Raw genomic sequence first — 13,953 nt, forward strand, 5'->3', positions numbered from 1 at the left:
ACAAGCCGGGAGCATTCACAGAGGAGGTGGCTCATGCGCTGGAGGACCCGATGACTGTTTTGCAGATCATCAAGGGTGCTGGCACCAGAGGTGGGTGAATGTAAGGACATGCCGCTTCAGGTCATTGAACAGGTCACCTGGACACACAGGGACAATGGGAAAACCCCCAGAGCCAGGGCACCAGCCCAAGGCTGAGAGCTGCAGGACATCCTCAAGGGGCCAGGTACAGCACCCTGCAGCCATGGGGCAGTGGATGCCTCCAGTAGGTGCTGAGAGTCCCTCAGCAGGGATTCCATGTGCCCCTTTATTCAGGTCTCCTGCCACCCAGTCTGGACACTTGAGGGCTCTGGGAAAGGCTTAAAGGAGAAAACTGTCCTGGCAGCCTCAGGCAGCCTTCCTGCTCTGAGCAGGGAAGGGGAGGGATGGAGGGAAGGAGAGATGAAGAACTTCAGAGCTGGTGGCACTGATGGATGAGAAGACATGTGCTATAGTCCATACTGCTGAGACTGCAGCTGGCATACTGGAAACATCTCTGTCTAAGCACGCACGTGTCCAAGCAAGGCCACTGTTCTGTCACAGCACCAGAGACGACTCAGGCTGGAGGGACCTCAGCTGCTCAGGAGGAAGACACTTGCTGCTGACGCTGCCATTGGGGATAGGGGACAATTTTTAAATATCTACCCATGACACAGAGACAGAAAACCTGTGATCAAGGGTGCCATTTCCTGGCACCAAAGCCCTGCATGGACACGGGATTCAATACTGGAGCTCATCCTGATAGCCCAGGACAAGGTCATTATGGCCCAAAGATGGGGAGGATGGCCCAGGGCATGTAAAACCAGAGTCTGTGTCTCCAACCGACTGTATCATCACCTGCAAAGTGGTTATTTGCTCCCTCCACATACCAGTTTTCCAGCACCAGAAGCCCTACAAGCAATTGCCAGGTACATTTAAACATGCCAGTTCAGTAGAACACAGTTTATCCTCTGCTGTCACCACCTGGTCCCAAACTGTCGCACCAGAAACAGGACAAAAATGACCTGGGGGTAAAAGAGAAGAGGAAATTCCCATTTTAGATAAAGAGGGAATTAAGAAAAACACATTAACACCTAGAGAGAGCACAAGGCTGGAAAACCAGGACATGAAACACAATTCCTTCATGTTATATGCAAAAAATGTAGACAACTGAGGAGGGAAACAGAAAGAATTGATGGAAAAATGATGGCCACCGAGGGCAAGATCACCAGAAGGCATTTTAATCCCATTAGAAGAAATAATGAGTGTGTAGAAAGGTGTGCTAGGCGCCAGGAGCCTCCAGCCAAGTGGGAAAATCCCTCGTTTTCTTCTGTCCATCTCTGGAAGAAGCAGCCATCTCCAGGGCAAACCAAAAGAGTTGGGGAAGAAGGTGATGAAGGTGGTGGGGAGGGAAGTATTTGCTCCAACAGACCATTTTTGGGTGGCGAGCCCTGGTGCCTTGCACCCACTGGCCTGGGAGGGTAAATGGCCACCACCCCCGGGGAAGGGAGGGGAGAGGCAGCGATGCAGCGATTCCCCAGAGAAACTCCCGCCAGACCCAGTGTCCCCACATAGCCAAAGTCTTGGCAGCAGGAGATGTGGTCCCCAAGCCCTCCACGCGCAGGGCCTGCACTGTGCCAGACATGGACATGTCTGGCTGAGGCATCATCAGTGAGGCTTCACTTTGTGACCCCCAAAAACAGACTGGGAGGAGAGCAAAAGTGGATTTAGGGCTAATCTGCAGCAGCCAGGGTCAAAATACTAACCACTGCACTGCAGCACATCCATTGCTTCACAAGTGGCCGGGGCTGGGGGGACTCACTGCTGAATGAGCACGATCCGGCAGACACTGCTGTGATGATGATGGTGATGCTTAGCCATGGAGAAGGTTTCCTCTCCAAGCTCTGCCACGTCAAGCACAGGGAAGGTGGGAAAATAACACCCCAAAACCCCCTGGGAAACACAGATCCTCGTAGCTGCTTCTGGCCAGAGCCAGACTCCCACCTCAGTGTGTCCTGATGGGAAGGGGCCAGGCTCAGCATCCCCACCCTGCCAAAACGGGCCCTTACCTCGAAGCACAGGCAGGGCCTGGTGCATGCTGCCGCGGTGACAGTCCCTGCCATTGCAGTGCTGCTGGCATCTGCCTCCACTTTGTTCATCACCGGTGAAGGAAGTGCGGTTATTTTATGCTTCCACTTGAAAAAGCTGGGGCTCCGTGGCAGCAAACGAGGGGTAGTGGGTGGCCCTAGCAGGGCTGCAAGGGAGATGGGGATAGAGAGGTGGGCATGGGGTGGGCACAGGGGTCCTGCTCCCCTCTGCCATCTTCTGATGGAAATTGGGACAAAATGGCACACTGTGACCATGGAAAGTGTCACCAGGGATGCTGTGCTGTGGTGGCAGGGGTCGCACCCGCGGCTGGGGCTCAGCAGGGACTGCTGGGCAGAGAAGATGGGCACTCACGGGGAGAGTCACCTTTTAGGGTCACTTGTACTAATGTCCAGGCAGGAGATCATGGAAAGAGGGATGCTTAAAGTGGGAAAAGGGTGGTGGGTTTTTTTTTGCCAAAGGGCTGAGCTGGGGGGTGAGATGTCTCTAGTGGAGAAGGAGCCCCCGTCACCGCATGGCCAAGAGCACTCAGAGAGGGAAAGTGAGTCTCGCACTGCAGCATAAGCTGCCTGGGCAGGCATTTCGCTGGCCTGTAAATGTCACACTTCAGCCAAGAGCCCCTCGGGCCCTCTTAGCAATAACATCAGGGCCTGGCAGTTAACCCGGATTAGAGGAGGAATTTTGCAAATGCTCCTCAGTTGCAGGGTGGAGCGGTTTAAGCCTGTCCCTGGGCCAGGAGGCATCAGACGGCAGTGCCCGGAGCTGCAGAACCAACCTGGCTCCTCGCCTCCCCCTACCCCCCCATCGGCCCTGTGGCCTCCTCTGGACACTACTCCAATGGGTTCCTGGTGATGGTGGGACCGCATGCCCTGCAGAGCCCTGGGCATGGGGGGCTGCTTGATGGACCCCTCCCGGGGGGAGGTGGGCAGGTGGATGCTGCTCACCCCCCAGGCTGGCAGGCAGCTGTGGCACCAACAGGACTCCCCCCGGACCAGTCCAGCTCTGCTGGGGCATCCCCGGCTCCAGTGCAGGGTGATGGAGGTGCCAGTGGCATCGTGGTGTGCCCAGAGGTTTTCCCGTGACCGCCCAGCAGTGTCAGCCCCTGGACCCCCACACCTGCACCCACCCATTGCCTCTGAGGAAAGCTGGGACAGCAGGACCAGGGTGAGAGCGGACACTGGGGATGGGTTGTGGCATGACACGTGTCCCACAGGCTGGGAAGTGCTCTGGGTACCAGAGATGCTCTCTCCCCTGCGCTGCTGTTGTGGACACAGCTCCTGGCTCCCCAGCGTGAGCAACCTGTCAGAGGTGCACTGGGGCAAGGGTGCAGGGCCCTGATGGTTCCCACTGTGTTGGCACTGCCTGAGTGGCATTTTGGAGAGCTTTGCCACCACCCTCTCACCATGCCCAGCCTGGAGGGAGGCAGAAATAAAGCACAAGGTCTGTTCCCCGGTCACCTCTGATTTAATGATCTCATGGAGGCCATGTATTTTTGGGCTGTCATGAGCCATTGGTGCAAAAGTGACAGTCCCCTTCACAGCGGACCCCAAAACAAGAGCCCTCCCTCTCGTATTCCAGCCTCACACCACAAACCCACAGCCCAAAATTTGCTGAGGTTCATCTGGGAGTGCGTTCCCTGCAGTCCCCATCCTGCTGTGGAGCCATCCCAAGCCCCCATGTCCCTCCTCAGCTCAGCTCATAGATGCTCTGCTCATCCCTGGTGGTGACAAGAACATCCTGAAACTGGGAGACGACACGTCCAAAATGGGACCCTTCCCAAAACACCTTCCCACAGCGGGTGCAGCAATAGAAGTCGGTGAGCTCGGCTTTGTCCAGCACCCCGGGGGGGATGGCGGCGACCTGCAGGACTGTGCCCCCCGCCAGCACCACGGACGCCTTGCGCTGCTCTGGCCCCTCCAGCCACATGCCATACGGGGTGTAACCGGGACAGGCAGCGTTGCAGGCTGGCATGGTGGCATCACAGCCCTGGGTGGGCTTCTCCTCGCTCCTCGCCAGGCAGCCTGTGGGGAGAGGAGACAGCAGATAAACCATCTGCCACTGGTGTGATGAGTGGGGTCTGTGCTCAGCCACATGAATGACCCTTGTGAGGGTCCCGTCATCCCTGCAGGGAGTCCAGGCTCTGCCCTGCATCCCAGGGAGGAGCATCTTGTGAATCTGGGAGAAGGTGGCCACCAACATCCACCAGCTGCCAGTCCTGAGCATGGCACCCGTGCAGCCTCCTGCTCCCCAGCACCTGCCCGGCACCTCCTGCAGCTCCTTCGATGTGTCCTAGTGTGGCCTGGGCAGCAGCAGGGTCTGCTGTGATCCTGGGAGCTGTTCCAGTCTGGGTAACTGCACCAGTGCTGCTGCTGTACTGGGTGCAGTGGTTTTGCCTCTCTGTCGCATGTTGGGCAAGGCTGCTCTCCGAGATGGGCTGTCCCCCCCCCCAAGGCTGCATTACAGCGCAAGCAAACAGCCAGGAAAGACTTTACTGCTACTGTAATAAAAAAAAAGGCACCATTAATAGCTGTCTGCATGCTCATGACACCCAGAACTGTCCCAGCCTGCCTAGGGACAGTGGGTGTTGGGGTACAGGTGACACCCACCTCCCATCACACAACCTGGGCAGAGGGCACAGTGGGGTGCCGTGTCCTGGGAGCCCTGGCCCGAGGGAAAGCAGATCGATGCCACCACAAACTAAGTGCCACAAACCTCACCACATTTTTGGCAGCTCGGTGCAGGCTCCCACCGCCCGCGGCCAGGGCACGGCAGGTCGCTGGATCCGGCAGCGGAAGCGGAGGGCTGAGCTGCCTCCCATCCATCAGGATGCCTGGCAGCCAGGGACACCGGCTGCAGTTACTGCTGTGGGATGACTCATTTTTGGCAAGAGTTGGGGAGGACGACTTGTCCTGCCCAGGCATCAATTAAGACAACAAAGGCATCCTGCATTGCTCCAGCGGCACCTCTGGGGCGTCCAGCCTGTCCCTTTCCAGGATCAGAGGGAGACACAGCCAGCTGTGCCAGCATTCCCAGCTGGCTCTTCCCTGCATCCCAATACCGTCAGGAGCTGGGACATACTAGAGATCATTGTGGGAGAAAGCAAGGCTGAGGACAGCCCTGGAATGGCCACCCAGTCCAAGCAGAGCCACCCCACATGGCACAGCACGGCCTGGACATGCCGTTGCACAAGCGGAAAGAACCACAGCCAAGCAGAGGTGCAGGAGACTCAGCTGGCACCAACCCCTGGTTCAGGGGGGCTCCCCAGAGCTCCCCAAGACCTTCCACCCCTCCTCAGAGGAGACAACCAGCCGAAGCTGGTGGGCCATGGCCACCCCCCCACCCCCCCACCCCCATTCCCAGCAAACAGCCACACTCAGGGTCAAGGCTGTGCAGGGAGATGTTCTCAGGGCAGTTTTGCAGACCAGCCCCAGACCACCATGCAGCCCAGGAGTGGCAGAGGTTTGGGGCCCACTGCCACAACACGAGGGGAAGCAGCCCCAGGCCCAGTTCCAGCCACCAGCCAAGAACTGGGCTCATCATCGCTGCACCCCTGGCAGGCACCCTGCACGCTTACAGACGTGCCTTTCCTTCATCCTCTGTGTCTGCTTGGGACACCAACACCCATTCTTGGGGGAAAAAACAGTGACCTCAGTTTCCCTTTTTCTCCAATTTTTAGCATGTGGTGAAGCACCCGGGCTGCTTTCAGGAGATCCCTGAGCTGGCTGGAGCAGGGACATGCAGGACAAGCCCTGTTCCCGGGGGACAGAGGCCGTCAGGGGGTGGCAGATCCCTCTGGCAGAAGGCAGGGACTCTGTCCTCACCCTGAGCTACACAACGGCATAGGGTGGCCTCATCCTGGACATGTAGGGACCAGCTCACAGGACGCACCTCCAAGCACCCAAACCACAGACTCCGTGCAAAACCCTGGGCCATCACTTGTCTTTCTTTGGTCTGTAACACGCGGAACACAAATCTGCCTTTCCTCCCCTTTCCTATTCATCGTGCCTGCTCTTGAGCACCAGACCTCCGCATCTGCCTCCGGGACCCCAATGGGAGGGACCTGCACCTCGGCTGGCACTCTTAGATCCAACTGTAATCGAAGCAACACTGCCAGCAGCCAGCACCAGCGGCCAACACCTTTCCCCACCGTGCAACCTAAAAAATTCTTTGGCCCGACCTCGCAGCACCCCAGCCCTGCCAATGCCGGGGCAGGGACACTCGATGCTCCTGCAGCAGTCCCGGGCAATTTGCTCTCCCTTCTGACACGCTCCATCAGCCGCCCTGCTGCTGGTGGGCAAAGCAAACTGCAGACCCCTCCTTCCCCACATGGAGTGGGGGTGAAACCACCAACTCCCCCAAACACCCCAATCCCATCCCCCTGGGCTCGTGAGAAAAAGGCAGGCAGGAAGGAAAAGTTCATCCCTTAAAAGCCCGGGGAGAGAAAGGCCGTGATGTCACCCAGTAGTTTTGCCTTTCGCTTGCACCAGCCCCCTCCTAATTGTGGCTCTTCAAAGGGTTGAAAATGCTACATCACTTCAAAGTGACCATTTTTGAATGGGAGCTTGTAAAACCCCTTCTCCCCCTCCCACCAAATTCTTTCCAGGGCTTTTGAAGATGCCTGCGCCCCCCTCACCGCCGTGGTGAAAGGGCCACCGGGCGCCAGGCACAGGGTGCCAGCCAGGCACGCAGTGAAAAGTGTACCGGGAAAAGGTCAGATGTCCCAGAAAAAAAGGGTTTTCCTGGAGAAAAGGGGGATTTTTTGAAGAAGGTTTTTTTTTTCTCCCCCTTTCTCCCCAGCAGAGTGGCTGCTCCCACAGGGTTGCAGCCCGGCTCGCCCAGATGCTGTGCACCGCGGAGACGGAGCAAAAGGCGTGTGTGGGGTGCATGGGGCTGAGGGGAGATGAGCCCATCCTTCTGACGTGCCGGGAGTTTTTCAGATCTACAGCTTCCAGAGCTCAGCAGTGTTTTGCACCAAAGGCTAGATTCCCACCGCATCTCTGCGGAGGAGAAATGAAAGCGATTCCTTACCAAATCAATTCGAAACACCTCTTGGGAACTAATAATCCCATTATGAAACATCTTGAAAATAAAAAGCCCTTTTGCCTCTCTCACCTCTCCCCCTCTTGCCCGGGTCTTTGCTGGGGATGACAGAGCCTGGCAGGGGGCTGCGCCCTGCAGCCTCCCCAGCACCCCGGGGTTGAGCACCCACACGTGTTAGTGCCGCAGAGCTCCACGGGCAGCAAGGATTGTCCCCATCCTGCAGTGCCGGCCCCAACCTGGCAGCTCTGCTCAACACAGAGCGATGTCCTCCTGCCCTCCCCGTGAGCTGCGGCCGTCCCCTGCCCTCACACCTGCTGCCCACCGCATCTCCAGCTCCTGCCCACCCCTGCTCAGCCGTGGGAATTAATACCCCATGGGAACAGCACAGACCACTGCTGTTCCCACCCACGGACACGTCTCACCTCCCAGAGAGTGCTGCCGTGCCCAGGGGAAAGGGGATGCTGCAGGACCCCAGTTCTGTGTATTTTGCATCAGGTCCCTCCCCAGGCTGAGCAAGACCACCCTCAGTGGTGGGATCCCACCTCTGCAGCCCAGGAGACGTCCTTGTCACATCTGCAGCAGCCCTCCTTTGTGCCCAAGTCACTGCTACGCCAGAGCTCAGCTGGTCCCACACTCCGTGAGGTGGGGTGCAGCAGGGGCTCCACCAGCCCGGGAGGGATCCCTTTCCTTCAGCCCCCGGCCACCAGCACTGAGGCGGTGGGAAGACCCACGGCAAAGCGACATCTCACGCCCCATGGCACTGCATGTTTCCCAGTGCCCAAAAACCAGGCAGCTTTGGTGTGGCCCACTGCAAGGTCCTGGTGGTAGATGCTGGGGCGGAGCCCAGCAGGAGGGATGGGGGGCACAGCACGGGCTGCCCGCAGTGGGCAGGAGGATGTTCACCCTCCCCTGCCCACAGAGAGGCCCTTAGCGGTGCGGGGGTCATATTGAAAGGCCACCGGTGACCTGTAGTCCCTACAGTCTATTCTGTTGGCTGCAACACAAGAGTCCTGGGTCAGCATTACTGGGACCCCCCACTGTGGAACGGGGGGCACGGGAGGGCCTGGGAAGGTGGAACAGAGCAGGATCGGGGCAAACCTCCTTTGGACCCATGCCCATTCCCCTTTCCCAGACCACACAGCCCTGATTTGGCTGGAAACAACCCGACCCCGTGCGTGTGAGCCCTGGGCACCCTTGGGGTTTTGATGTCGGGGCTCTATCAGGTAACACAAACTCCTCAGGGGAGCCAGGTACTTCTGCACGAAATCCTGCCCCCCAGGCCCTGTTTCTAGCCCAGGTCCCTCTGTGTCACCCCAGCTAAGACCAAGGCCTTGGGGCGCAGAGCCGGGTGCTTGTCCCTGCTGGCTCAGGCGGCTCCGCAACGGGAACCGAGAGGTGCTCAGGTCTGGCAGCACTTGTGCAAACCGAGAGCCCTTCTCCCAGCCCAGCAGCCGCACCCAGCTGTCATCGCAACCACACACAGGGGAGACTCGTCCATAATTAGGCAATTAAGGCTGAGGTGTTTTGGAGAAAGCGCACATCGTAAAAGGCTTTGCACAAGGCTGAAAGCAGACCTGGGAGCATTCTTGGAGTACAAAGGTGCATGGGAAACCTTGCCTCGGTGAGAGATGGAACCCGATAAGAGGAGTTACGAGCCTGAGAAACGCAGTGGATTGTAGGGCACTGAAGATGCCTGGTTATCTCTTCCTCCTCGATAAGGCAGATAAGCAAAGGACAAAGGACCCAGGATTGTGCAACCTGGGCTGCAGCAGCCCGGCCATGATCTTAAGACATTCCCAGGGCGGAGGAGGGAGGATGAGCTCAAGGCAAGAGGCACCTTCAGTTGCTATCATCTCCCCGTACCACTGTGGGAGAAAACCCTGCCGGCTCCCGCGCCCAGCACTGGGGTCCCTCGCTCCTTCCCAGTGAGTGTTCGGCACAACACCGCTGTACACGGTGGGTACACGCAGGGATCTGCCAACCCACAGCCATGAAAATATCACCGGCTTCCCAGCCTGGCAGTGTTTTTTCATATGAGCAAACGAAATTCTTCTGAAGAGGGGGGGCTGGCAGAGTATGTCCCAGACGAGCCTCGGGGGTGTTTCTGGCCAGTCTCACCATCACAGCCCCAAGTCCCAACCCTGTACTGCAGCTCCTTTGTCCCCATCCCTGCCCTGCTCTGGGACAGACATGAGCATGCTCCTGTGCCCCGGAGGGAAGAGAGCCTAAATGCATGGGCTTGACCGGTCTGAGGGTGAAAGGGGCTGGGGAGCCCCTAGGTCCATGAGTGCAGCCCCCTGGGGACCCATTCCTTTCCCTGCAGCCTGAGACATCTGGGGTGCCTTGGCCTCTCCTGCACACCGGCTCCAGTGCCGAAGCAGCGAGGATGCCCGGGCCGCTCCATGGGTGTGAGAGCCCTCCTGGGACAGCAGAGGGATCGCCCGCCCTTCCTATGTGGCAGCAAGATGGGTGCAATGCTCATGGCAAAGCCAAATGCTGTAGAACAGGGAAGCATAGTAGGAAAAAGCTGAATCCAGCCTCAGGGCTTTGGACACACAGTGGACTCTTCCTGCTGTGCATCAGAGTCCCTGCCTAAGGGAAGCGGGTCCCACCAGCCCATGCCCTCAGCTAACCCAGTGTGGTGGCTGTAGAGGACGGACCCAGCACTGTAACTGGTGTCACCTTGGCTTGGAGCTGCAGCACAGCCTTCCCCGCACTGTGGTCATGCAGCTCTTCCTTCTGCCTGCCTGCACGCTGCCTCCACTGGCTTCTACCCCAGCTCTGCTGCGGAGCCGAGGGCCAGGAAGGGAAGGAAAGCCCAAGTCACCACTCAGGTTGGCAAGGGCAAGGCGGGTGGCCCAGCTGGGCTGCCTGGAGCCCTGCGAGCCCCACGCCATCCTGCCACCCAGCATGGGGACATCCTGGCTGCTCCTGGGGCTGCCCAGGGCTTATTCTGCACCTGCAGGATGTGATGTTGGAGGAGAAGATGGGTAGTGCAGATCTCGCTGGTCTCAAGTACCAGCTTTGGCTGGTCAGGGAGGACGCTGATCCATCTTGTGGGTCCCCAGGGTGCTGTGTCAGGCTCCCCACAGGCACTGCAACTGCTCCTCCACCTCTCTCCAGCACAGAGCAGAGGCTCTGGCATGCCTGGTTTGCATGTTTGCATGTTTTGCAAAATGTTTCAGATACCAAGGGGTGATTTTATGATTAAAGCAGCCTTTTCTGTTTGGCGAATCCTAACCAGATCGAATGTGCTCCATCCTCACCTTTCCCAGAGACCAGATTTCATCTGGCAGAGCATCCCCCGAGCACTGGAGCCCGTTCCAGCTGGTTTTACCACACTGAGTAAGCAAGAGGCTTCCCCAGGCCAGAGCCTGTGACACATCCCATCCCCTGGGGTCATTTGGGAGCCCGCATGATGCCAACAGCCTCTAGCGAGATCCTGTGCCTTGTGGTGACCCAAAGCACTGCTGCCTCTGCCCCATCCCCTGCTGGCTCCAGGCACTCGAGCTGCTCAGAGCATCCCACTGGGAAAAAGGCATCGTGGGGCAAAGCTGCCCAGGCTTGATACTATTTCCAGCACTACCATCAAAGCTCTCATGCAGGGCAAATGCAGCTGTGTCAGGGAAAATGTTCCTTAAAACTTGGGAAAGTCCTAGGTCCAAGTTGGAGTGAGCTATTACAGGATGAACAATTAGCCTTTCATCACTTGGAAGCCTTGCCATAAAAATCCGGGAGCCAAACAGAGTGGTGCTGGCCCAAGTTTTGCAGCCAAAGCATGAGCAGCCCCGGGCTGTCTGCCGGACCCTGGGACTCAGGAGCACCTGAGCAGGCGCAGGCTTACATCAAGGGTTGGTCCTGCAGGATCCATCCCCATCCACAGCTGATGGGTGTCCCGGCATCTGTGGCTCCCGCTGCACCCTCCTGCTGCTCCCTGGAGAGGTGATGCCCCCCCTGTGAGAAGGCTCCCTCCTGGCCTGGGAAGCGGGAGTGGGAAAAGGGCATTTTCTTGCCAAGCAGCATCTGGCCACAGTCCTAGGGGTTAATCCATGCGTGGTGGCACAAATGAGATGATGTTGCCTGGGCTGGAGTCAGGGAGCTGGGGCCAGTCCAGGTGTGGGTGAGCAGCTGGGAGCTGTGGGTGCCGAACTCCCCGCACCATGCATTGGGCCATGGTCGAGGGCAGAGCAGGGCCTTGTCACCAGCCCGCTCCAGATGGAAAATATGAAGGAAATCAGGGAATGACTGAAATTTTCCTTATGAACCCACTTCTCTGGCCGCCCAGCCCAGCCTGTCCCACTGCCACCACTGTCGCCACCAAGTGATGACAGGACATTGTCATCACACCCTTCCCCTGTTTCTCTGCCACAAAACTTGACCCAAAGTGGGACATTTTGGGGACAACCTAGTCGAGCTCACACTGATGCTTGCAATCCCAGCAGCACCTGGCAGAATATAAATAGAAACGGAAATCCCAGGGTGGCCGGAGCCCCAGGGCACAGGGGACCTCCCTGGCAAGTCGCCAGGGGTCTTCACTTTGGCTTGGGTCCCACCTGCCCAGCTATGCCCACCTGCCCAGGAATCACAGCTTCTATTTTATGTCTCTGTTGCAGCAAAACTCCAACCCTCTGAGGATGTTGTGGCATCTTTGGTCCCCAAGCGCTCCGTGTGGGAGGGTGCTCCCCACCAGAGGATGCTCTCTGACAAGGTCATGCCCGATGTGGCCAGCGCAGGGCTCCTACCTGGCCCAGCACACAGGGGTCCTTCCCCAGGAGACCCCCAAGGGACACAGGGGACCTGGTGAGAGGCTGCATGGCACAACGGGGACATGGGGTGTTGCAGACATGGTGTGAAGGGTAGAACAAGGTGGTCCCTGAAGAGCCTGTGCGGAGGAGCGATGGTGTTGTGTGAGAGCCCCCCAGCTCCATCATCTCCCTCCCGAAGAGGGAAGGGGAAACCACTCACACAGCTGAATGAAAACCACAGCATTTCTATTTCCCATACTCTAAAACTGGCTGAACAGGCCCAGCTGGTCGCTGGGTACACACACAGTGAATGCCCTCACCAGAGAAACCGCTGGGGAGGATGCCCTGGCCCTTCGGGAAGTGCAGTGCTCCCAGGCTGCTGGCACCATGGGAAAAGCCACCCCACCACGTCCCTCATCCCCAGAGCCACACGTGCGGTTGCCAGCAAAGCCACAGCTGGCTGGGAGCACCCGGCAGCCACCGCTTCGCACTACTCTCTCCTATCAAGCAGATGGGGAAACTGAGGCACTGCAAACAACGCATGCGAGAGCTGGTGACAGAGCCTGGGTTGGGTCAGAGCTGCGAGAGGGGAGCACTTCCATCCTGGTGTGCCAGTGGTGGGTGTCACTCACCAACAAAACATGGCTCACTGCGGGTCAGTGCAGCTCGGGGCAGGGCATGGAGGAGGCTTTCCCTCCCCAAAGCCCACCAGATCCTCACCGGGTCGGCAGCACTGACTCACTCCTCCCGCAGCCTGACCTAGGTCAGGAGCTACCACACAGGCGAGAAAGGCAGCCGGGAGGCATTGCACAGCCCAAGCTGAGTTCCATGTCAGGCAGTGATGGCCTTAGCCTGTCACCTGAGCCACCACTGGCATGTCACCACACCACCCTGGGCTGGGCAACCCCATGCACAACCCAGCACCTCGCCGAGCAGCACGAGGCAGCCAGGGAAGTGGGCTGGGAGCTGTGCTTGGTGTGCACAAGCTCAACCAGGCACAAAGCCAGCTTGGAAGAGCTCTGTGGGTCCGCATCCAGAGAAAGGAGGGTGGCAAGGGGCCACATTCCCTCTCTGAGAGTCCCCCAGCCTGCGCCGGACGGTGCCAGGGCACTGTTCCCAGGGCAGGGAGTCCCAGGCAGGAGTGCAGGGAGGGGTCGGGGTCGGAGCATCACTCCCAGCCATCAGCGCCCACCTGCTTACCTGCGTCACCGTCCCCTGGTGCCTGCCTGCTGCCCTCCACCAGCTGCCTCATCCTCTCCCTCGAGACCTTCAGGTACTTGTCACAGTTGCACACCTGGAAGAAGAGAGAAGGGGAGGGTGGTGAGATGCCGGCCGTGCTCCCCAGGCATCTTCTGCCTGCCTGGAGCACACAGCCCCGCACTGCGCACCCCCGGCAGAGGCTGGGCAGTCCCCAGTCGCATACGTCATGGCAGGGGGAAACTGGGGCCAGGCCAGTCCCACCGAAGGGCGGTGGCGGAACGGCACCAGACACAAATTTTGGGGTTCACAAGCCACAAGAACCTCTTCTCCAGAGGCACTGCATCTTTACAGTGCTTAGCCAAGCTTCATGCCAGTCTGCAGTGCCACTGCCTGCCCCTGACAGACCTCAACCCCCTACACAATGCCAGAAAAGATCAGAAGATGAAGTTGCCTTAAAATGTCAAGCAGACACCCAAAGCTGTGACTTCAAGATTGGTTCTCTCTTGTCTCACAGGAGCTATGGAAGGTGGCCATGGACCCTAAGACATGCTGGGGTTTTGGTTGGCTTTGCTCGGCCCGGCTCTGCCGCAGCACCACCAGCGCTGAGTCACGGTTTCTAACCCCACCTTTGGTTTGCCAAAACACACCTGGAGAGGTCTCCAAGTGCCTGCACGCAGTGGGTGCTGGCCCTTAGGGAGCCAAACCCCTGAAGGAGCTCCCCAAACCCCACCGCTGAGGAGCACCCGCAGCCGGGTGCCTCAGGCTGAGTCCAGGGTGCAGCTGACAGTTGAACGTGCTCAGCCAGAAGTGATGGGCACTAAATCTTCGCCGGGAGCAACGCAGCTGG

At 58.6% G+C, this 13,953-nt stretch overlaps 1 protein-coding gene across 1 annotated transcript in view; it reads right to left on the reverse strand.

Annotated features, from left to right (window-relative positions):
- Positions 1-3,807: 3,807 nt before the first annotated feature.
- EXD3 (exonuclease 3'-5' domain containing 3) overlaps positions 3,808-13,953 on the reverse strand; it is a 209,262-nt gene continuing 199,116 nt past the window's right edge. The window contains exons 20-21 of the mRNA XM_009890307.1: positions 13,107-13,200; positions 3,808-4,142 (exon numbers count right to left, since the gene is read on the reverse strand). Coding sequence (XP_009888609.1) covers positions 3,808-4,142; positions 13,107-13,200 — 429 coding nt within the window. The remainder of the gene's footprint in view (positions 4,143-13,106; positions 13,201-13,953) is intronic.

This window comes from Charadrius vociferus, unplaced genomic scaffold (assembly GCF_000708025.1).
Source record: "Charadrius vociferus isolate BGI_N301 unplaced genomic scaffold, ASM70802v2 scaffold398, whole genome shotgun sequence".
NCBI classification, from domain to species: Eukaryota; Metazoa; Chordata; class Aves; order Charadriiformes; family Charadriidae; genus Charadrius; species Charadrius vociferus.